This window comes from Phyllostomus discolor, chromosome 3 (assembly GCF_004126475.2).
Source record: "Phyllostomus discolor isolate MPI-MPIP mPhyDis1 chromosome 3, mPhyDis1.pri.v3, whole genome shotgun sequence".
NCBI lineage: Eukaryota > Metazoa > Chordata > Mammalia > Chiroptera > Phyllostomidae > Phyllostomus > Phyllostomus discolor.
This window is the reverse complement of record NC_040905.2, coordinates 189,154,441-189,179,353: the sequence shown is the minus strand read 5'-3', so window position 1 is coordinate 189,179,353 and position 24,913 is coordinate 189,154,441. Positions and strand designations below refer to the sequence as shown.

The 24,913-nt window shown below is 41.2% G+C and overlaps 1 protein-coding gene and 1 pseudogene across 3 annotated transcripts in view; one reads left to right on the top strand and one right to left on the bottom strand.

The window, feature by feature from the left end:
* Positions 1-24,913, top strand: part of GRIN3A (glutamate ionotropic receptor NMDA type subunit 3A) — a 164,820-nt gene that overhangs the window by 4,004 nt on the left and 135,903 nt on the right. For all 3 annotated transcript variants that reach the window (XM_028531093.2, XM_036021984.1, XM_036021985.1), the window contains exon 2: positions 636-2,673. In XM_028531093.2, the coding sequence (XP_028386894.1) occupies positions 1,975-2,673 (699 nt within the window). In that variant the 5' untranslated portion in view covers positions 636-1,974. The remainder of the gene's footprint in view (positions 1-635; positions 2,674-24,913) is intronic.
* Positions 20,316-20,840, bottom strand: LOC114512247 (annotated as a pseudogene).

Below are 24,913 nucleotides of genomic sequence, written 5' to 3'. Positions count from 1 at the left end.
CTACACAGACAGTTCTACCTCCTTACTCCCACTCTCTGCAATATAAGGACCAGGGATCTCTACACACCTTGCTCAGATCCCAACCAGTGGCAACCTCTGGAGCATCCATGCATAGGGATGCTCTTTAGGAAATCAGGAGGAAACTTTTCCCTTCTGGTTTAACCTCTACTGTGATTTTCACTTTTCTGTCTTGGAAGCCCTTTTTTCTCTGGCTCCCCAGCCTTGTAAGAGCTATTCTGAGCATCAGGTAAGTTTGCTCTGAGATGCCTTTAAAGGTCTGAGGAAAACAGCATTCACTTCGCAAACTTCTTGGGAATGTTATGTAGCTAGAGCCTCTTTGCTTCGAGGATTTAAAGCCTGATGGAAACTTTAGCCTACGAATCAAAACAACTCTGCGGAGCTAAAAGCGAACTGTATTTGCATAACACTTTAACAGATCCAAACAACAGGGGAAGGTCAGGTGAAATAAATTGTCAAGGTCATTGTTCTCTTGAAGCCGTGTTGAAATTCAGAATTGCTGATGCCCAGTGCTTGCTCTGCCCTTACTCTCCTAAATGATGCTGTGGCAGAAAATTTACTGCATGTGTGAAAACCACAGACCCGCCCTTAAACTTCTCCTTTGCTTCTAATTCCAGATCATGTAAATCATGAAAGAAAAGATCATATCATAACCCACTGACCTCACTGTATTAGCATACAAATGAAAGAACTTGCTAGAAGCAAGTGATCTAGAGAACTCCTGGTCTCATGTAGGAAACGCTGTTGACTGTGCTTGAAACTCTAAAAGTATTTATTTTGTCTCTTTAATTTCTTGATCAAATGATTGCTTTGAATTCACTATTTTAGTGCTGAGCATCTAGAATCATAGGGATCCTTAAAAACCGAAGAGGCCCACGAGCTAGAGAGGAACTGGAGAGATTAAATGTGTCAACGATTCTTGCTTTAATGCCCTTAACTCAAAGCACCTTTAAAGCGACATATGGAAAAGAAAGAAGTTCGTTCAAGTCACCGCCTATTTGAATTTATCCCAGTGAACAACAACTGGATTCCAGATTCCTCCGGCGCAATCCCGAATTCTGTATTCTCTGCCGCTCGTCGTCCTCACCCTCTGAGGTCGCAGGGAATGTTGCAAACTACGACTCCTAACCTTTGAAGGGAGAGCACTTTCCCCGCGCGCAGGCAGCGCGGCCGGGGAATCTCGCCACCAGTGGGCGTTTAGCGCAGCCAAGCGACAGGCTGGTGCCAGGGCTCAGCAACAGGGAGGCGTCGGCTGAGGCGGGGAGAACTTTGAGCTCGGAGCAGAACCACCCTTTGCTGTCCAGTCGCCTCGCTCCTCCGAGGAAGCCAGCGGCGGCGGCGACTGGGCGGAAAGAGGACGAAAGGAAGAGAGGAAGAAGCGAGGGAAGAAGAAAGATGAAGCCAGCGCTTGGGGGAGCCTGCGATGCGGTGGTCCACTGTGGAGCAAGGTGGATTTGGCTCCTTTTCCGCGCCCCGGGCGTGAACGCTTTCTCCTTCGAGACCCCAAGAAAATAAGTAGGTCTCGCCTGGGTGGAAAAGGAAGAGAAAAGAATCCAAGTGAGCGCGTTGCCTCCTCGGTCACCTGCCCCCTAGGACTCCGGAGACTTGTCAGCCCAGCCTCCCCGAGGGGCCAGACGCACGCAGTGCCCGAGCAGCCCTGCAGATGGGGCAGGTAGGGAACAGGCGCCCCAGCCGCGGGTGAGCGGCACCCGCCCGCTCAAGGACCGGGCGGGAAAAGGATGAGAGGCGCACGGACCCGGGAGCGGGATCTGACACTGCCGAGGGCGCGCTAGGCTGCCACTTGGATGGCCTCGAGACCGCTCCAGCTCCTGGGACCGCTTCACCGCGCCGAGTGAGCTGTGCGCTGCAACTGGGGGCGGAGACCTTAGGCGGCGGCTGCAGGGGGGGCGAGCCAGGCGCAGGAGGGGGCGCGCTTTCTCCCTGCGGGTCTCAGTAATGAGGAGACTGAGTTTGTGGTGGCTGCTGAGCAGGGTCTGTCTGCTGCTACCGCCGCCCTGCGCACTGGTGCTGGCCGGGGTGCCCGGCTCCTCCTCGCACCCGCAGCCCTGTCAGATCCTCAAGCGCATTGGGCACGCGGTGAGGGTCGGCGCGGTGCACTTGCAGCCCTGGATCACGGCCCCCCGCGCAGCCAGCCGCGCTCCGGACAGCAGCCGGGCAGGCGCCCAGCGGGATGAGCCTGAGCCAGGGACTTGGCGGCCCCCGGCGTCCTGGCCCGGCGCGCGCTGGTTGGGGAGCGCCTTGCATGGCCGGGGGCTGCCGGGTGCCCGAAAGCCCGGAGAGGGCGCCAGGGCCGAGACCCTGTGGCCTCGGGACGCCCTCCTCTTCGCCGTGGACAACCTGAACCGCGTGGAAGGGCTGCTGCCCTACAACCTGTCTTTAGAAGTAGTGATGGCCATCGAGGCGGGCCTGGGCGATCTGCCGCTCTTGCCCTTCTCCTCCCCTAGCTCGCCGTGGAGCAGTGACCCTTTCTCCTTTCTGCAGAGCGTGTGCCACACTGTGGTGGTGCAAGGGGTATCGGCGCTGCTCGCCTTCCCCCAGAGCCAGGGAGAAATGATGGAGCTCGACTTGGTCAGCTCCGTCCTGCACATTCCAGTGATCAGCGTCGTGCGCCACGAGTTTCCGCGGGAGAGTCAGGTGAGCGGACGCGGGCGAGCAGACTGGAGGCGGGCGCCGCTGGGGGCTAGTACCGCCGTGGGGGGTGGGGGTAGGGGGTAGGGGGCACAGGCTAAGTCTAAAGGGACTTTGGGATTTACAACTTTGATGCCGTTTAAGGATTGGACCCTATCCGTAGGTGGTAGGTAGAAGTCAAATAAAACACTTTAAGCGCGAATAGGAATAAAATGAGAGAGAAGGGTAGCAGGTGGAAGGAAGGGTAGCGGGAATGGATATTTTGACCAACGGGGAGAAACCTAGTGGATGCCGGACGGAAGTAGATGTCTGAATGCAAGATTTTGGAGAGCGATGGGGTTCTGATGACTAGCTCCGGGGTGGGGATGGAGGATCCCTGACTGCGCGAGTTTCACTCCCTGGAGGCGCTCTGAGAGCATGTGGCGGAGAGAGCAGCATCTGCTCTCCGACTTCTTCGGAACATGTGCCTGAGCCATAGGCGATGGTGTAAGGGAGGAGGCACATCCCTCTGGATTCCTTTGAGTAAATAAGAAACCTGTAACTAGTGCGGAAACAGTCGGTAAACAAGAATGGCTAATTAGCCTTCGGTGTTAGAAATGCTACGTGATCGCGTGAAAATGGACGGGATGAGTCATTTGGGATTATTTATTTGTGACTACCTTCTTTTTGGTGTGACGTGGGCTCAGAGACCGACTATATGCTGTTGCTGTCTGTTCAGCCCATTTCTGCGCCAATTACCTAGAAATAAAGGAAGAACAATGTGGTGATTCAGTTTTCTGTGGGTAAAAAAATCGAGTATGTTTTCAGTAAAAGAAGCTATTTGTGAACTTAACTGTTGACAGTAATGAAGAGGGCGGGTCCTTTAAACATGGACATTTTCTACATTTTGTGTATTATTTTTGTCAAAATATCGAGGTTCATTAAGCCTTTCGCAAAGCACAATGGTACAAATAGGTACTAAATGGTATTGGTCCCATTTTAAAGACTGAGAAACTAAGGAAAGTTCTGGGGCTTGATCAGCACTGGTCGGTGTGCTAGTAAAAGAGTCCAGAGATTAGAGAATTTCTAACTCCCTTTCACTAGAAAAAAAATTGTAATCTCTCTTCTTTCAACAAAATATACATGAAAATGGGTAAGGGAAAATATCAAAAGTTTGCTAGAATGCATGCATAAAATGTCAAGAGAGTACTAAATATTTATTTTCCTGGAAAAAGAAGTCTTACATTTTTAATCTTAGGAAGGGTGGGCACGAGCTACTTTCAGCAGTTGCTCAGAAGATTCCTATTTAATGCCGAACTATAGAGATTTGATCTGCAGAGTGCAGGCTAATTAACTTTTATCTAAAATATTTCCGTCACCTGAATCTGAATGACTGTAGACAGCAGCTGGGAAGGCATGGGAAACACAGGTGCACAATGCTGCCAATGGCCAAAGTGTTATAAACATGAAATTGCATCCGTAGGGTACATCATTATTAATATATATGCAGAATCAGATCTAATGAAATGCATGAGTCAGCATCACTTGCCTCCCCTCATTGCTTCTTTATTATCTAATATTTCATAAGCTGCCAATACTGTCCACAGTCTCCAGACTCCTCTCCATTTGTAGATTGTTTGGCACGGGTCCTAAATAGCAAGGATTTTCCCCCAAATTAGTGTTCCTTGGTTAGGAGGGAAAGAGTGTCTGTGTTCTCTGATGGATGTGTGCAGTGTACAGCTGGCTACAGCAAGGGAACCAGAGCAAACCCTGAAGCACCATCTAGCATCAGACTTCAAAGCTTTGGGACCCCTAGGGGAACAAGGTCCTCTGGGGACAGTCTTAACAAGCAGACAATAGAACAAATACTCTGCCAAGCACATTTACTTCTGTATTTCAATTCAGAAAGTTACTTGAAATCTCTAATGCCACTGCCATTTTCATGGCACACATCTCGAAAGGGAGAAATTATTCTATTAACTCAGATCTAGTTTGCCCAACTGAGGACATTTTCTTTCTTTTATCTTTGTATTTTAAATTCAAACATATCTAACTTGTTTTACTTTAATGTGTCATTTAAAGGTCATTCTATAATGTTGTATATTAAGAATGTCCAAGTCCCTCAATGCCAAGTCACTGTCATGTATAATTTTAGAGTTTTGACCATAATCTCCTTTCAGCACAAGTAATAACTGACCTTGCTTCTCAAAAATGGACTTGCTCTAATACACTGGTGTGATTTTTGTTTAAAAAAAAACCTGTCTATATATAAAAGAATGTCGAAGTCATTTTACACATTAATTGAATTTGACTTAATTCAGCCACTGTCCTCTTTAGAGCCTACTGCCCAGGGACCCACGTTGTTGACTGTGCCAGCGTCTGAAGAAAGGCTTCTCGAAGAAAGAAGACTTGTCCACCCAACCAAGGGAAATAAAACTGTGTCTCATATTCAGACAAATCAAAATTGCTTTTAGAGAAGGAGCAGCAACAGTGTTTTCTCTCCCATTTGAGCTGCTGATTTCTCTCATGTGAAGGCTTTACTTAACAAATAATAGTGTGTGTGGTATCCTGCCACAACTTCTGGATGGAAGGAGAAACCACTGCTATGATAAAAGCCCTGAGACAAGCACAGTAGTTTTATTTCAATATACTGTTTATTCAAAACAGAAACACAGATAGATCATCAGCTTGGATGGAATCAACTTCCTTCAAGCAGAGAAATCCATTAAAAGTAAGATAGTTGACTACCCACTTGTAGAAATCCTATGTGTATTATCACAACATAATAAAAGTTTAAAGCAACATTACACATAGGTTAGGGTCAAAACACGTTTGCATCCAAAAAATTCTGACTTTACCACCACACCCACACCTCTACTTGAGGCTAACTTATGTTATTGGTTCTAAATTCTCTTCCATGACCTTCAAATACTGATGCTGCCCTTGAATCCAGTTATATTTACATATAAGTTACATTAAGTTTCTGTACTTGTTCTTTCTTTTTCTCCCCCCCCCATAGTACTTTTTTCTTGTAGGGGGTTTTGTATAGTCTCTCCAAAGTTAACTTCTTAAAATGTACCTGCTGAGGTAGTGACAAACACACATTTCTTTCTAACATGTATATGTCCTGTTAATGCCATATTGGTTTCATTAGGCAGTTAATGGAGTAATATAATTGGCTTAGATCCAAACTCATGCAATTAAAAAGTGACTACATGACTCTTTTCAACTCTTGTTGGAGGTACCATCCACAATTTGTCTGTCTCGTGAGCCATATATACTAATTAATATATATTTATTCCCATAGCAATACAAGTGCTTTAGATGGTCCGTTTTCTTGATGATACATGGCTAAGTACTGAAGCTTCTTTATTAGAAGTTGGCGAGCACAGTACCACTTTTGTGTGGTACAGGGGACAGAACAATGATACCACCACATAACTTCAGTGCCTCATGAGGGGAGAAGTAAAGGACATTTATTTCTAAAACATCTGCTTTCAATTGTGTTGGCTTTCCTCCACTTGCTCCATGCTAAGCACTGTTCTCTGGCTGGAGGAAATGTATTCTGCAATCCATGATGAATGGCTGATAGTAGCACCTAATTATTGCTGACTTGAAGATAAACGATTTCAAATTAAATGTCAAGTGATGCAAAACTTTTCTTAGCAGTGATCTTTTACAGGTTCCCCTTAAAGAACCGAGACCTGGGCTTCATTTGGAAGTTTTTATTGTTAGTTTGGGAATTTTTCTTCACAATATTAATTTACTTTTTCTAGATAAAAAAACGGGAGACTAGCAGACACTATTCATTAGGCAACTAATCTGTCTCATCCACTTTTCTTTGTGCCTGCCACAGTGTAGTCACTTTATTCCTACCCACTTCCTCATTTCCTTTCTCTTTAAAAAAAAAAGTGGATTCACTCACACACACACACACACACACACACACAATAAAGAAGGAAAAAAAAAACACTGAGTTCCTAAGTAGGTTGCATTCTTGCCTAGCAGGGAAAGGCATGCCATATTAGAAACTTCAGTACGATGCCCAGGATTTCTCAGAAATGTTGGTCTCTCACATTGATCATAAGTTTCTCCCAGAGACACACTCATAGTGGAACATTTGTGAGATTATAGCCACACAGTCTAACCTCTCTCTCCACCCCCAAGGCCACCTACTGTACCACTAAGCACACTGTTTGGCTCATCCTACATTCTATTCACAGCAAAGCAGTCTGTCGTTTTACAACAGCACAAGCTCCTTATCTCAACATGGAGAGACAACAGTTTGCAAAGCAGCTACCTTGAGTACCATTGCTCTAGACAATTACTTGGGCCTTCTCACAGCAAGGTATTGCTTATCGTAGTGGCCCAACTAAATGCAGAGATGGGAATCTCATTGCCTTTTCTCCTGCCCATTCTATCTCCTCCCACTGACATACACAGAAGAGCAGAGGAATGATACAACACCAGAAATATGATGCTACCTCTATAAAACTAGGCAGGAAGGAAGAAAGAATACCTCAGCATCTGCCACAATGCATTTTGAGAGAATACGCGAATAAAAAAAACTAATAGAAATCCTTAAGCCACTCATGTGTTTCTCAGATCCCTCCTTTATGGGATGGTGGGAGAACAGAGCAACGGGAAAAAGTGAGCAAGGAGTAAGCCAGCCATCTGCCACCTCCTACCTCTTCCCCCAAGCTAACACCTCAGCCAGATGCTCAGATCTCCTTCTGAATGTGTAAGATTCAGACACTTTCAGGGGAGGCTGCATTTGGTCTTCTGCATCGAGGGAGCAGGTACCAGCCTGGGCTGGTATTAATGCCAACACTGAAAGTCTAGTATCTGCTTGGCCAGGGTGGCCTGCAGATGGACGTGAGCCTTCAAGGTTCGAGTTGTAAAGAACGAAGAAGGTGACTTCTTTTTTAGTCAGGCTGAAATATGCCTCATAATTATTCATGTGAGATATAGGTAGAGGAAAAACTCAATCATATATATTTTGTAGCATTTATACTTTTTAAGGCTTCTTCACAAATGTGCTCCTGTAACCCTCCTAGCTGCCCTCTGAGGCAGGTAACAATGTATATAGACAACACACAGAGTGCTGGAAAGAGCTTTGCGTTGTTGAAAGAAGACATCAATAAGAAGAGAAAAACAAACAGCTCTTTCTGAATTTAGTGTCTTTGTCAGCCTACACTCCCAAAACAGGCTGGATCCATCACTGCTTTTGAATTATCCCAGAGAAAAGGATAAATGAGAGAGATCTACTTCCAGGTTTGATTATTAAAAGAATATTTCACATTAAATATCCAATCATGAGAATTTAATTAAATGAATCATATCATTACAGTGGAACACTATTCATTCAAAATAAAAGCATATTTACTGACACAGAGAGATAAGAAAAAAGTGTATGTAAAATGTGACCTGCAAAATACAGGGTTTGGCAGAAGTAGGTTTACAGTTGTAGTATGTGAAACACAGTTTATTTTTGTGTTATTGTTTATTACTTGTGTTATTTTCCATATTAATAACTGTAAACCTACTTGTGCCTCACCTGTATACAAAGTCTAGAATTTTATTCATAAAAATGCTAACAGTGATTATAACTAGATGATAGAAGTCCACATTTTGCCCTATCCATGCTTCTATTTTTCTAAAAATAAGTATGTATTATCTATACAATTAAAAATAATAAGAGAAAAAAAGATGTTACCTTCACATTTCCTCACCAATGCTTTTAATACTTCAATATGAAAATATATGTTTCAGGAAAAATATATTGTACAGTATGTTTAAATTTATCAAAGTCCTTTTATACACATTTCTATTTTTCATTTATCCTCACAATTACTTTGTGAGGTAAACAGGACAAATAGTATTATTATCTTCATTTTGCAAAGAGACAATAATAGCATATTAATGGAAGAAATGGAAGGAAGAGAACAGGTTTTTGAGAGGTACAGACTTATGTTTGAATCTTAGCTCTACAACTTCCTAGACATACTAACCTTGGGTGACATTCCTGATAACCTTGCCTCAATTTCTTGATGCATAAAATGTGAATATCTCATAAAGTTACAGTGAAGACAGTCATGTATGATGGTGTCATACATGATGATGCCATACATGATGGCAAAGTACCTTAGGACATCATGTATATGATAGTGATCATTCTTTTAGCACAGAGTGTAGATGTGTTGACATGGCATTAATAAAAAATAATTAGGATAAGAATGCAAGTATTCTAGATGGTTTTCCAGAGCACTTTTATATGCAGTTTCAATATGTGTATGCTATTTAGGTGTAAAAGATCCAGTTCCAACAGAGCAACCCAAAGAAAACGATGAAGAAATCTTTTTTTTGAAACCCCACTTACGTTAGAGCTCCAGTCCACTGAAGGTTAGGTGTGTGAAAAGTTAGCCAACAATTAAGTGACTTGTGAAGTCATATTTCAACTAGTTGCTCCTTTGTATGGGTTCTGAAAAATTAGATCTCTGGAGCAGTCACATTAAAAATACTGTTCCATTTCTGTTAGTTTGTGTTAGTGAGGAATTCTTACCTTCTCTACTACCCTAAGTTCTCACTGGAGCCTCCCAGAATCGAAACCTAAGGAACTGGAGAATGGAAATGACAGTCTCACTTCATTAATAGATGCATTAATGTCTAGTCCTTAATGCCTTTTCAGAAAGATATTGAGTTGGAGCCTATGGCTTGGGCTTCAGGTCTCTGTAGCATTTTCTGATTCTAATTGTTGACATCTACCACCTTATATTCAGGCAAATAAAAGAAAGAAAGTGGCAAAAAAAAATCATGAACTAGACGTATGGGTTCTGGGAGACCAGGAGTTAGCTGACTTTGCTGTGGTGGGCTGGACCATGGTCTCCCAGAGATTTTTATGTCCAACTCCCCAGAACCTGTGAATATGTTACCTTCTATGGTAAAAGGGACTTTGCTTCTCTGATTTCATTAAGCATCATGAGGGAGGGAGGTTATCCTGGAACATCCAGGTGGACCCAGGGAAATCACAGGCTCTTTGTAAACGTGACACAGGAAGAAGTATCTGAGAAGTCATTGTGATGACACAATGATGAATATGGAGAGCTGGGGTGACGCACCTTGAGGATGGAAGAAGGGCCCACAGCCAAGGAAAACGGGCAGCTACTAGAAACTAAACGACAAGAAAATGAATGATTTCCTCAGAGGCTCCATAAAAAGTGCAGCCCTACCAACACCTTGATGTTAGCCCAGTGTGAAACTGATGTCAGACTTATGCACTCCCATCATAATAGTAAGAGAATAAATTTGTGTTGTTGTAGATTGCTGAGTTTGTGATGATTTGTTACAGCCACATTAAAGACTAATGCATTTTATGGCACAGACTCATGCCGGGAGGAGGTGAAAAAGAGAGGGTGACCTGGCCCAGGTTACCCTGGGAAGGCACATTCTGCTTCAGCTTATATGTTTTGCAGCTGGACAAAAGAAAAAAATAATAAGAGAGGTAGAGCTTGGGTCTTTTAAGGTAGAGTGACCCCACCCACTTGTAACCATGACCCAACTGATGTTGTGGGCTTCTTAGGGTAGAAGGGGGTTGTTAGAAGGGCAGAGTCGAACTTGCTGTGGATTAAAGATGCAGAAGTATCCCCTCTTTCACACAGGCATTATCTGTGTTAATGTAGCTGACTTGTGGTATACGGTAGCTCGTGGTTTAAAGGACAACAGCCTTATAATATACTAAGGCTTATAGGGGAATGATACCCATAAAGCAAACTCTGTGTTTTATTGAATGCTGACTATATCAGAATAGTTTGATTCATAAACTTTGAGGGACTTGTTAAATGTGTGTTGTTTTTCTGATCATAAAAGTAATGCATACACATTATTACACCACAGCGTCCACAGATCACCTTGAGTAACATTTTGATGCCTTTGTTCTCTCAAGGCTGTAATGGTTTAAAAACTTTAGAAACAGTCGGGGACAATTAAAGCCTTATTGTCACTCCAACTGATCATTGGCATCAAAGAACAGAGGCAAGCAAAATCTTCTTTTTTTAATTTTTAAAGAAAACTCAGAGTTGGCATGGCTTTTTGAAGGCTGGGAACTCTGAGTTGATGATATTTCTACATTAAAAGGTAGGATTTTCCTTTGTATTTGCAATCTAGCTTTATATTGTCACCACTCTGCAAAGCGGCTGAGTCTGTACAGTTCCAAAGATAGCTCTGCCTGGACCTTTCAGCGGCATTCTTAGAAAAGACTTGCAAATGAGTTCCCACTGCTGTCCTTTCAATCAGGGATGGTCATTAGCTGAACTTTGAGTATGAAGCACTTTGATGGCTGCACAACCTGCATATAATTTATGTTTTTATATGGAAAGTCTCAACTCAAAGTCATCCAAAGTTGGGTTTGTATTCTCTAGGTCAAATGAAAAAAAATTATTTTCATAAACAAAGTTAGATGCTCAGAATGTCTTCAACTAATAGCATCACAATCTGTCTCAGTTATGGAATTTATTTGTTCAGTCCCAACAAGAGGTACTTAAGAATTTCATTAAAGAATTTGCTTCTGCATATGGTAAATTTAATAGGTCCAGACAGAGAGCTGTTATTATGTTGGTGCTATACGTGGAATTCATTTGGATCACATCACACATTGTGTTATGCACATAAAGAAATGCTTCATTGTATACCTGAAAATGAATGATAAATCCATACCTGAATTCATCCAATGTGCCTTCTCCTGGTCCCAGGCACAAGAGAGCCATCTAGTGGTCCCTAAAATATAGCTTTAAATTAAAGCATCCTAAGAATCCAACCTCAAAAGAAAGGCAAAGGACTCCAAGCCAGCTTTAGTCCTTTTCCTAGTCTTTTGACAGGAATAAATCTAGGTTAATCCATGGAAGAAAAGACTTCCGCCTCCTAAAAAGATTCAATGATAACTTTGTTCTGCCGCCATATTTTATAATTGCAGTTATAAACAATTACAATATTTCAAGGTGTGTATCTAGAGGCGTTGGGAGAAATTTGTGAATGACTCTTACTAACTTTAGAAATCTAGTTGGTTAATATTTTAGTAGCTGTATTTACAGTTATTGGGTTCATAATGTAAAGAGATGCAGCCATTTATTGTGTTAAGTATAGCATTTGTTCTTTTATTTCTGATTATATAAATTTCATGTTCTAGGTAGATAATTCTGAAAATTAATAAAATGACAAAAAATAAAATAAAAATTAATCATAAACCCAAAATCCAGAGACCTAGAAGACATAAGTATAATTTATAAAATTGGGGCCATGCTATATTATCAAATTTTTAACTTATCTATATATTATAAAGATCCACATCATTAATATTTTCCCATTAGTTTTGATGGCTAGATACTTTGCCTTTGACTGGATTGTTGTATGATTAGCTTCACTCCTGTTGTTTGAATTCGGGTTTTCCCCACTACAAAATCACTAACACTGATGCTAGTGGGACTTGGCCAGAGTTGCCTTCCCCTTATTATTCCTGCAGTTTGTGGAGCTGGGTAACACTCGCTGCTTGAGTTCTATGATACCATCATGGCTTTTTCTATAGTTCTGGCTCCACTGTGTTTTACTGATTGTTCTTTTTGTCTCTGACCCCTTGGAGTAATAGTAATCATAGCACCATGCTGTCCAACATGACAGCTACCAACTTCCTATAAATACTTAAGTTTAAATTATTGAAAATGGTATAAAATTTGCGTCCATTTCTCAAGCACTCTAACCCCATTTCAAATGCTCAATGGCCACCTATGGGAAGTGGCCGCTGTGTCTGACAGTGCAGATATATAAGATTTTCCATCTTCACAGAAAGTTCTGTTGAACAGTTCTATTGCTGACTAAAAAGCATGCAGTTTCAAGGAAAAGAAACTCCATTAAGCTCAAAAACAAGGGGTCTGTGCTGAAAACCTACAAGAAAATGAAAAGAAACGAAACTGCATGAAGTAAGTATATAGCTGGGCTGTACCACCGGAGAGGGTTAGGGCAGCTACTCCCCTTTTCCGACTTTGTAACTCTCATCAAATCATCTGACTACGGTCCTTCTTTCTCTTAGTTTACATTCTCCAGACATGTGCTTGGCTCAACTTACGTAGATTGTTTCCATCTCCACCCCCAAGTTACTGTCCCTCCTTAATCCAGCCAGCAGTGGCCAGCTTCCTGAGTTAAGTGCTCAATGGAAACCTTAGAACAGAGCAATGAATAAAACATCAAAACCTCAAAGAGCTTACATTCTGGTAGGGGAGACGGATAATAAGACACACAAACAAATAAGTATGTAATACAGCATTATTAAGTAGAAGCAAGCATGACAGAGAAAAATGAAGCAGGGTAAAGGATTGGAGAATGACCATGGTTAGTCAGTAAGGCTTGTCTGAAGAGGTGATGTTTGAGCAGAGAATGAAGTAAGGAGTGAACCATGCACGTTTCTGAGGGAAGAGCATTACAAGCAGAGAGAATAAAAGTGCAAAGGCCCAGAGGTAGGAATGAGCATAGCAATAGTTATTGAGTAAATGAGTGAATGGGTTTCCTTAGTGCCATTCATTTCAGATTTGTTACTGGGCACAATTTCAAGGAAGGAAATGTCAATAGTGAGGCAATAACAAGACCTAGTATACTCACATAGGGGTGTTTTTCAAGGTTTCGATTCCTGATTTTGTCTCTTTACATGTGGCAACACCACCAGAAATTTCAAACTGGAATTTTCAGTTATCTCTCTCATTCTCGACTTAAGCTCAAAATACTTAAAGATATCCTCAGATGGTGTTCCTTCTCATCCTTAACAAGGTTTCTCATAACATCTTTGACTTCTCCCTTTTCTCCTTACCAGGCTCTGTTGCCTGCCTGAATATATTTCTCATATCCCCACCCTTCCTTCTTATTTTCAAAAGACATTAATTCCTCTCACCAATACTCTTGAATAGCCTTTAAATATCTAGGTTTATATTCGCCCCAAACCATTCTGCACAGTGATGCTAGATAAATCTTCCTAACGCAGAGCAGCTTTCATTTATTTATTCCTTTTCTTTTCATTCATTCCATGAACACATATGAAGTATAGTGCACTGAGCTTCATGCCACCCTGTTGCTCAAAAGTCGTTTTGTTTTGCTGTGACAATGTTATCATTCTTTTCCCATACCCCAACTTTCCTGGGGGTGAATGCACACCTTGACATCAGTGCTTCACTACAAGAGTAATTTGCACAATTGGAACAGGGTTCACACCCTTAAGAGAATGTATCAGATTCTCCACGTTTTGTGAGTATAGTTCAAAAAAGCATTCTAGACGCCCTGGCTGGCATAGCTCGGTGGATTGAGCACGGGCTGGGAACCAAAGTCTCCCAGGTTCGATTCCCAGTCAGGGCACATGCCTGGGTTGCAGGCCATAACCCCCAGCAACCGCACATTAATGTTTCTCTCTCTCCCTCCCTTCCCTCTCTAAAAAAAAAAAAAAAAGCATTCCATCCCTACTCAAGGCTTGGGTGTGCCTCCCCTGCAGCCAGAGAAACGCAGGCCAATAATCATTAGCAAACACACAGCACCTGGTCCTCGTGGCCTTCCACAAACATGTGCAAATAATTATTTCCAATTCGTGGCATTCTGTGTAGAGGTGCCCAAAAACACCTCTCAGAGTAGAAATATGTGTGTGATATTTATTGATAAATGTAAATCACTATATTAAAAACATTTTTCTATTATATATTTATATAGACAGATGGATATACACCCAAGTTGTAACGATCTGCAGATGAATTAAGTTCTGATTCAGAATTGATTTTTCCATCGAAACAATGTTATCTGCGACTATTAAGACCTCAGGCCAGGCAGAAAAGCCCCATAATATAACAGAACTATGGTATTAATAGTTCTGTAGATGCTAAACACTATCTGTAACTTGTTCTTTCTGCTCGAGGCCAAGGGGGTGTGGAGTGAGGAAGAAAGCCAGAAGACCTGGCTTCAAGTGATGGCCCCAGGCTCATCTGTACAGGCTCTCTGAGTTCCGGTTTCCTCTACGATGCATTATAGTCAGTGGAGAGGTATTCATGGAGTGCCTACTGTGCTATTTTAAAGAATTGGTATGGGTCTCAGCAACTTAATAGATATAAGAACACTTTGCAAATTCAAATTTTAAAAAAAACAGATGAGACATATTTTTATTAAAACAGCTTTTCCTTCAGGAAAACATTCCCAGCTCCAATTCTGGAAATCAGGACATTCCCTCCCCACAACTAATTTGGCAGGAGGAACCTTTGTTCTAGCCTCCTGCTTTGAACCAGAGTGGTCGCACTGAAACTCCTGAAGGGCCCGCAGGGGCAGGAAAGGGAGGCCTGGAGAGGAGCGTTTCCCGCTTCCCAGGCACTAAATGCCCCCTAGGCAGGTGCCTGTCCTAGAGGGAAGAAAGGCGTCTGAGGAGCTGGCGGGGTAGGAGGAGCACAGCCAGGACACGGAGGAGAATGAGAGAGACACTTTGGAAACCAAATATTAAAACTAAGATTGCCTGCTTCTGTCCATGAAATAGATTAGGTAAGATACAATCTCAAAAGAGATTGTATCTGGTTCTAAAGGATACCTCACGCTGGGTTGGGTCACTGGAAAAAAAATTAAATTGCATTGAAACCTTCATTCCAAGTCTGCCTCCTAACACGTGCTGGGCAGCAACCAGGTCAAGATCCTTGCATCTCCACCAGGATTCAGCCGCAGCCCAGGCCAGGAGAAGTTCAGGATTTCCCTCGTGCAAAGGAGCACTAGCAAAGGTCCACAACAAACCAGCAGGATTAACAAGGGCCACACGGTCTCTGCCACAGTATTTCTGTGACCTCCTTCCTGACTTCTCTGCCTCCATTCTTGACATTACCTGATGTTCTCCACGCTGCTGTCAGCAAGAAAACCAACCCGCCACCCTGCTTAAACCCGTTCACTGCTCCCTGGGAACAACAGAATTGGTTCCCAAACTTGAGGTGCTCACGTGCCGCCTTAGTAATGTTTGCTGCATCTCTGCATCATCTGTTCTATTAATTTTGGAAATTAATTTACTGTTTTACTTAAATAAATTTATGTTTAAAAAAATCTTTCCATCATGACATTAATGAAAACCCCTTGCCACAATTAGAAGTTAACTGTAAAAATAAGTACATCACGAAATCAAAACAATTTTAGCTGGGTAGCCTTGCCTGAGCCCTTTTTTAAATGAGAAAATTTCCAGGTGTTAAAGCAGTATTAAAGACAAACTGAGGTTTTCTCCTTGATTTAACAGAAGGATTAAGTGCTAATTGAAATGGGATTAGCTTTCTCACTTTGTGATTCAATGTTATTTAATGTCAGGTCCCTGAACAACCTAAATTCTCCCATGAACCACCTGTACTCTGCCAAATTCTAACCCATGGGATGAATTCTAAGCAGCATTCAAGACCTTTCATTACCTGAGCCTTGCTTGACTCTCATTTCTTCAGGATACTGATCCTCACCCTTTGTGCTCTGTGCTCAGCAATGCCTGCATGCACAATGCTGTTCCAAGACTTGGCACTTGCTCTTCTCACTGCTTGGAATGCCCTTTGCCCGGCATCTGCCTGAAACTCCTACTGGCCTTTCAAACCTTTGCTCAAATATCACCAGTGCACAGTTCACTGCCACCCTCTTCCCACCACTCCCTACCCTTTCCTTTTCACTTCTGTGCAACTTTTCTACCTGTATTTTTTTTCTTGTCTAGATCCTTGGCACAGCAGTGTAATTATTTGTTAACATGTGACTCTCCACTAAACAGAACCCTAAGCTCCTAACACAGTATGTGGCTCATAATTGATGCTTAGTGACTGTTGATTAAACTCAATTAATGGTCCATTGCCATCCCTTCCAGGTAACAGAACTAAGTAACATCTGTGGAAACCCACCATCTGTCAAGGTGGGGTGATGTGAACCTAAGAAATTGTACTGCCTTATGAAAAAAAGTCTTCATTCACTGTGGTGGATAGAGTTCATGACCGCCCAGAATTTACTGTGTTATGTAGAACAAAGCTGGAAGAGAAAGGCCTTCAGGAAATTGATTTTGTAGGAAATAGAAAACCTGTTTCTACTACCCTATTGAACTTTCCATGCGTCCTTCATTGTCTCTCAATTGGTTTTCCATTTCCTGGAGGCTACCAGTGACAGAAAAAGGACATTGTTCTCACGTCTTTGAGTCATAGCTTTTCCTAATTCCCATCCCCTCCCCTAGGCAGCCAATTTCACTATATTTTGAAGCCCAAAATTCTTGACATGTAAAATTAGACAGAGCCAGAGTTAATGAAATGTAAATTTACTGGAAATAATCATCAATGAAACAGAAAAAAAGCCTGGAATTGCACTTTATCACATCATCTCTTGTCAAACAAACCATCAGGAAATCAGACAGGAGTTCAGATCTGCTAAGAACACCCGGTTCTGTTCCTAGCTTCCCGCTGTACTCCCTGCCTTTCCCTCACCAAGCACCATTCCTTAGGCTTTCAGCTTCCCAGAGTGCTGGTCATCTGTGTGTTAGTCACACCCAGAGAATTTTCAGAATATACATTCCCAGACTCATCAAATTGGAGCCCGGAGAGCTGCAGCATAGAAATCTACTTAAAAAACAAATAACTCCACAGGTGATTATGTCCACAGGTGATTCCAAGTGTATTTGGGGACCACATTATCCTAAGAGTCTCCCCTAATGTGATTTTTAAGTTGTGACCAGGAGCCACCTGAAACAAAATCCAATTAGGTGATTTTTTAAAGTGTAGATTTTCGGCCTCACTGAATTCCACTAAACTATGTACTGTGGCCTAATATACATATTAAGAAGAAACTCCTCAGGGGATTCATATTTGCACAGTACGGTTTGAGAATCAATGACCTGGGGCAGAGGTATCAGACTCAGATGCCTTGAAGGGGGACAGGAAAGGAATGAAAATGTGAAGTAAATAGTCCCAGATGCTACAGTAGGGAGCAATAAAAATTGTAGGTGACCGAAAGGTGCCTGACCTTTCTAAAGGAGGCAGCCAGCCAGCCACCCCTCAGCTACAACCAACTCATGGGGACATTGCCAGATATTGTAACTTTTCCAATAAGCTAGACTGAAGATTTTTTAATGTAAAAATTTTCTTTAAGTGTTGATGATAAATTCATTTTTATTGCATTATAATAGATAAAACCAATATATTTAAAGTATACACATGATGGTTTGATATATGTATATAGTTAACCTTTAAATAACATGGGGGGGTTAGGGGTACCAACACCCTGTGCAGTCAAAAGTTCACATATACCTTTTGACTCCCCCAAAACTTAACTACTAATAGTCTACTGTTAGCCAGAAACCTTACTGATAACATGAATAGTTGGCAACACATATTTTGTATGCTATATATGTTATATACTATGTTCTTACAATAAACTAAGTTATAGAAAAGAAAATATTACTAAGAAAGTCATAAGGAAGAGAAAATATATTTACAGCATTTATTTAAAAATTTGCATATAAGTGGACCCACCCAATTTAAACTTTATTGTTCTAAGGTCAACTATACATTGTGAAAGTGTTCCCGCATCAAGTTAATTGAGTAACTCACATTTAAAAAATATGATCTGCAGGTCCACTAGGGCTGGATGGTTGCCAGTTTGACACTTTTGGAAAAGGAAATGTCAATGCCTTTGTTGTAGAGAAGCGTTAACCAGAAATACCTCAATGCTTTGCTCAGTAATAGGAGGTGACACAGGCCAGTAGCTATAGCTCGTACGGTGGGATTAAGGTGCAGCTAGAAAGAGATAGATTAAGCACATATTGTAAAGGAGAGGTAGCCGGCTTCACCTGAAAGCAAGAAAACAAGAAGAAGAAAAGACACTAAAAGATAATGAATGTAATTCATTCCAGGTATACTCATAAGTGAATCTTAGAAGCCTGAGTAAAATAGAGATAATGAGAGAATGATAGCTACTTACAGTGTTTGAGGCATTAGTAGAGTGGTTTATATCAAGCAGATTAGCAGCATCACGTGACATACAGTAGGTACTCATTTAAAAAGAAAACGCTGGCTCCCTTATTTTCTGTTTTAAGCCTCTGTTCCCTGACACTAAAATTTCAATAGGCACTAAAAAAAAACAAGCTCATGGCAAAAAAAAAAAAAACTGACAAACTCCCTTGATATTTGTGTGTGTATTTTTTTAAAGAAAACTGACAATGTTTCTGTGATGAGATAATTAACAAGGTAGTGATGACAAAGTGATTGAAGTGCCTCATAAGAAATGTTATTTCAAAATACAACAATGTCCTTGAATCTCATCACTGGATTGCTTTCCACGACTGTGGGTTCAGTGATTCTAAATCCGGTGCAAAGGAAGATGCTAAGCAAATGATCTAGAGGATTCTTGTGGATAATTCTGGATAAACTAATAATATTCTGGTTTAGGAAGGTTGCTTACCTTATGACACTCTATTTTTCATCAACTTTTTATTTTTTACTTTTATTTTTTTAGGATTTTATTCATTTATTTTCAGAGAGAGAGGAAAGGAGGAAGAAAGAAAGGGCGAGAAATATTGATGTGAAAGAGATATCTCTGTCAGTTGCCTCTCAACCGGCCTGCAACACAGGCATATGCCCTGACTGGGAATCGAACCAGCAACCTCTCGGTTCACAGGCTGGTGCTCAATCCACTGAGCCACACCAGCCAGGGCTTCATCGACTTTTTAAAAATATAATAATTTTTTATGTTAAAAACAATGTAATGGTTATGTGAAAAAAATGTATTTACAATTTTAAAGGCTAGTAATTTCAGCACCTTAACAACATACATTCCAATCCAGTTTTTGTCCCCTTGTATACATGTTTTTTATCTCTGGGAGGTCAGTGTATTCTGTTTTACTTGCCATAATAATCCAAGGGCCCATAATAGTCTTCTGCACATAGTAGTCACTCATATATCTGTTTCAGGAATAAATGAATGAACTTCTGAAATGATAAATGTACAGTCAATTTTGTATTCTGCTCTGCTCACTTCTATTATGTCATGAGTCTTTTATGTCACCATAAACTTCCAAAAGTCATATTTCTCTGTTTTGTTGGTTTTTTCTAGTTATAAAATCAGAAAAATATGAAAACCTAGAAAAAAAATTTCTCATTCCAGAAACAATCACTCTTAACTTGCTGAGCTATTTCTCCCAGTATTTATTACATAAAACTTGTTCTTTAAGTGTGGGGAGTTTTTATTCAGATTCGTTCACTTGATGTGATGTTGCTAGTATTTTCCCATGTTATGGGAAACCCACTGTCACCATTATTTTACTTCATTTATTATTTTTGAAAACAATACTTCATTGCTTTTTCTCCCAAAGTTTTGTGGATTTACAAAAAAAGAAAAAAGGATCAAAGTTTACAGACTGCTTAGGTCAGACCAAGAATACAAGATGTGAGAACCCAGTCCATGGTGGTCTCTGGGTGTTCCCTGCACTGCCATCTGAAACAACTATAACACTAACCTGCACTGCCATCTGAAACAGCTATAACACTAACCCCCGGCTTGTGTTATAGCCTTAGAGATGCTGCATTCCAGATGCAGCATCTCACATGACCTGCCTGGGTCATCAGTCAAAGTCACTGGAATGGTACAGAGGATTTTTTGTGAGATTTTCTGATTGTTTCTATTGCCCTCCTGCTATAAAATGAAAATTTCCATTGATTTCTGAAAAAAATAAACTGGTCAATAAATTCATTTTGTTCTGCTTCTACTTTATACAAAGCTCCATGTTCAACCCAATACCTTTCAAGCTGCATTTTCTTTTCTGCTATTAGGGCTTGGAGTCACTGCTACTGGGCTTCTCTCTGCTTTGCTATAGATTTGAGCAAGTTCTAAACACCAGTGACCTTCATCTTCTCATTTTCTGCTTCTTTTGCAAGATGATCAACAACCTCAATTGATCCACCAACTATTTTCTGAATTTGGCCAGTTTTGTCCTGAAAGTCCCTGCACTCTTCTTTGAGCTCCACGGTCTACTGGATGACCTCTGGGTCCAATGCCCCAACTTAGTTCATCTCATCCAAGTGCAGCCCTGCTTCACCCTGCACGTCCTTGACCATAGCTGTTTCCCTTCCAGCTGCACTGCTGACCAGTAGTGGCCATGCACTGCCTGTCATCGTTATTTTGTTAACTATTATCACAGACTTTTTGGATACACCTAGAATGTTGACATTTAAGTTTTTTTACAGTTTTTGCCATAAAATGTTCAACAATAAATGTCTTTGTTTATAGACTCATTGTCCACTTTGTAGATTATTTCCTTGGCATACATTTCTGGAAGGGGAAATACATGCTAATTAATTGGAGTATTTCCAGGGATCTATGTCTTGTGGGGTGTATTTTCTACACCCGTGTATATCTCAGCATGTCTTCATTAGTTTTCTTACAAATTAAAGATTGACAAGGCGTAAAATTCTTTCCCAAATTCAGTTTGATTTCACTTTATTGTTTTTGAGCATTTAATGTGGCGGAAATGAGACACCCATGATATTTCTATTTATCCCTTTGAAGTTTACTTTTTTTTTCTTTTCCTCCCAAATGCTTGACAGTTTTTCTATTAATACATTTTGACAGATGTGTCTAGGTACAGCTCATTTTTATTGAGCTTGCTCAGAATGAGGTGAGTCCATGAAGCTGAGTATTTTTTAAACAAAATTTTTCTTCAGATCTGTCTTTGATCAGTCCTTCTGTTCCTGTGGTTCTGGTTTCTTTCTTAAGTACGCCACGATTCTTAAAGTTATTCCCCACATTTAGGTGACCAAACAGTTTGTATCCAAGTCAGGACAATTTTGAAAGTGAAAAGGGGAGCAGTCCATGAGTACACGGGACAGTAGACATAAAACAGGAGCCATCTGAGTACAGACTGAGACACGCAGCCACCCTGACCCTTCTTTCTATTATTCACAGATCTGGATGCTCTCGCTCTCTGTCCTGAAAGACCTTCTAAGTTTGTCTTCCACGTCCCTACCTCACTACTTTGCAGTGTTTATTACGCTTGTATGCTTCTCAAGCATATTTGCAATCTATTATTGAATTTTCCGTGTCCCTGTTTCTTTCCATGTAACACAATTCTTTTTCATTAGATCCTATTATTGTTCATCTCAACATGTTCTCTGCCTGTGAATTACTCATATTTCATAAAAGTCATGTTATCTTGTTTATTGTTTAAATGTTGGTGTCATTGTGGGTTTTTTCCTAACTTTCTGTTGGCCTCTAAAATAAATCGTTTTCTGAATGTCTTTCCTTTCCTTTGCCTATTCTGCAGCATTTGTATAGGGCCCAGGTTTTGTTTGTTTGTTTGTTTATGGCATATGTGGAGGAGTTCTTATTCTAGAATAGTAAGAAATCTATCTAAAGCCTCTGTTGACCAACAAACAGGCGGCTTAGATTACTAATTGCCTTACTTTGAATTCGCTGGTGTTCTCACTGAATCTCCTTCTAATAAATAAATACAGCTGGACACAAAGTCGTTCTGCCCATCACCTCCAAATCCAAGTCTTCAGCTGTCACCAAGCATGCCGCGCTACTCTGCTGTACCAAGCTGGAATCTGCTTCTCCCCTGCTGTGTTGCTTTCTGATAATATGAACCAGTAGCTCTTAATCAGTCCGTCAGCCTAGGCAGCCTTTTCAAGATACACACCTGGGCTCCATCCTAGACCTCCTGGCTCAGAATCTTAGGAGATGTAGGCTTGTATATTTAAGATTTCCCAGGTGTTTCTGTTGTTCCCACTTGGCTGAGAATCACTGATTTGAACCAAAAGTTTTATCAACTGATCTCTACTGAATGAAGGATTTGAAAAACAAAAAATGCTGCTATGGGTTTGCGTGTCTACTGGGGTGCTTTCTGATTCTGCTATGTTCTATGATGCTTTTCTTGAGAAATTGAACCTCTCCCATACACACTCCTCTTGGAGATGCAGTTTTTATCTACATTTAGGAATAAAAATACTAATCAGAGGAGTAAAGTGATTGAATGGTATTCCGACTACTTCAAGAAGCAGAACCCATCAGTAGAAGGACCATAGTGATGCTTCTGAATGAAGCATCAGGAAGAAAGGGATGATAGTCACAGGAGTGAAAAGCCAGAGGACCCAGATTAACTGAGTTTAAATCCCATCCCTGCCACTTACTAGCTAAGTATTACTGGTAGACCACTTACCCTCTCATGCCTTAGTTTCTTCATCTATAAGATATGGATAATAGGATCTGTTTCACCTAGTTTTAAGGAAGATTAAATGAAATAACTTACAGAAAAAAATTTTAAATGCCTGATATGTATTACATATTCAAGAAATATTAGCTACTTTTAGTTCCAGGCACAATTATCAACATTATATATCTCCCTCTGATTCTACCAGCTTGCAGTTTGTGCACTACCCTTCCATTCTAGCAATAAATTGATTGTGAGTGAAAGTTTTTCTCAGGTTGTGGGCTTTCATATTTTATGTCTCGTTTGATACTTCAATGGGAAGTTGTAGAATGCTGCATCAGATCAGTTCCTGAGTTTTATTGGAATTTTATGGATAAGTCCTTGCATGGTGATCCATCACTGTAATTTCAGTCTGCACAGGCAATCAATCATTTCATTTCCATCCATGCCTTCATGCTGTTTCCTACTGGCTGCCTTGTCTACCTCATCTCTTGTTCCACCTCATTCTGTGACTTCACAGCAGTAACGGTTTGAAACATGCTAGCACTGGCTAAGCTAGTGAAGTCCAGAAAGGGAATAGTTTTGTGTGGTTCACAAGACCCCCAAGGGTGATAGTCACTAGGAAGGAAGTGTAGCTCAAAACCAAGGTCTTTCTAAACTGTCCAAGTGATTCAATAGACTGTAAAATTGTAAATGTGCTAGTGAGTGTCACTCAGGAAGTAGAAACCACACCAGATATTTAAGGAGAGAAAATTTAATATAGTGAATAATTAACTAGGTACAGAGTGGTCCGTCGGATAACTGGAAGGATTTTAAGAGAACTGTATGGTGTGAAGACGGCAAATTCTGGAAGCAGTTACCAGCCCTGGAACTGAGGATCACTAGGAAGAGGCTGGAATATTAACACTTAGGAGCTTAGAGGAAAAGCTCCGTGAAGTCAAAACTCACATATCTGAGAAAAAGGAGCATGGTTCAGCTGGCAACGGTGTCTCTGAGCTCCATGAACGTGCTCGGATCCAGTCTGATCACTAACAGGATAAAGTGGTTCTACAAGTGCTGGAAACGTTGCTCAGGATTTAGCTGTTTTCCTGGGAAAAAAAAAAAACACTGACGGGATGAAGAAGCATTGCTGGGGTGATGCTTAAAGGAACCGCAAACAAAAAACCCACAGGAGGCAAACAGAAAGCAGACCAGAGGAACCAAGTCCTTCCTCTTCCTTCAGCTCTGCAGTCTCCCCGACAGTGGCCTTCACTGCCAAAGCCCACCATGCCCTCCCTCCCCCGCAAAACAGGAATGTGGTTTGTAGACTACTAGCTCCAGCATCCCAAAGCAGAGAAGAGCAAGGTGGGTTTCGAGTTGACAGACAATAGCCATATCTGAGACTCAAGGTATGAAAAAATAGTAGCAATGATTGCTGGCATTCATTGCACCATTACTATGCACTAGGCATCATGTATCATCACATTTCATTCTTATTAAATCTTCTCTTGTAGCTAATATATTTATCCTCATATTACTGTGAGAAGATTAGAGGTTACTTGCTTAAGGTCACTCAACTGGTCAGAGGCACAGCCAGGAATCAAGTTCAATCTTTGGAGCTCCAAAGCCTCTATACAACACCGCCTCCTATAATGGGTGGCAGTGATGGTATGGTTCCTTCTAACTCTGCAATGCATTTATGAGTAATTAATGTCTCTTTGCTCAACAGTGTTTGATTTTGTTTTATTACCAATGAAATTATTATTTCACAACACTCAATTTAGTATGTTGGGCATGTGTGCCTAACAGCTGAGAGCTGTGGAGACTGGGCAATTTTCCAGTTCATCTGAACTAAACAGATAGTTGAATCAGACACTATGAAATTTAGAAGAAAATATATTAATGTGAATTATTTGCTTTGGCCATCTACTTTGTCTTTCAGATGGCCTAGGGCAATGCTTGGTTGCCAGTTGGCTTTATGCCACATAATGTCAGTGTAATTGTTTGGCAAAATTCCTCCCTTGGGTATCTCATCACTAGAGGTTGACTCTCCCCAGTAGCTTCTTCGTTAGGAAAGCAACTTGGATTTGTTCA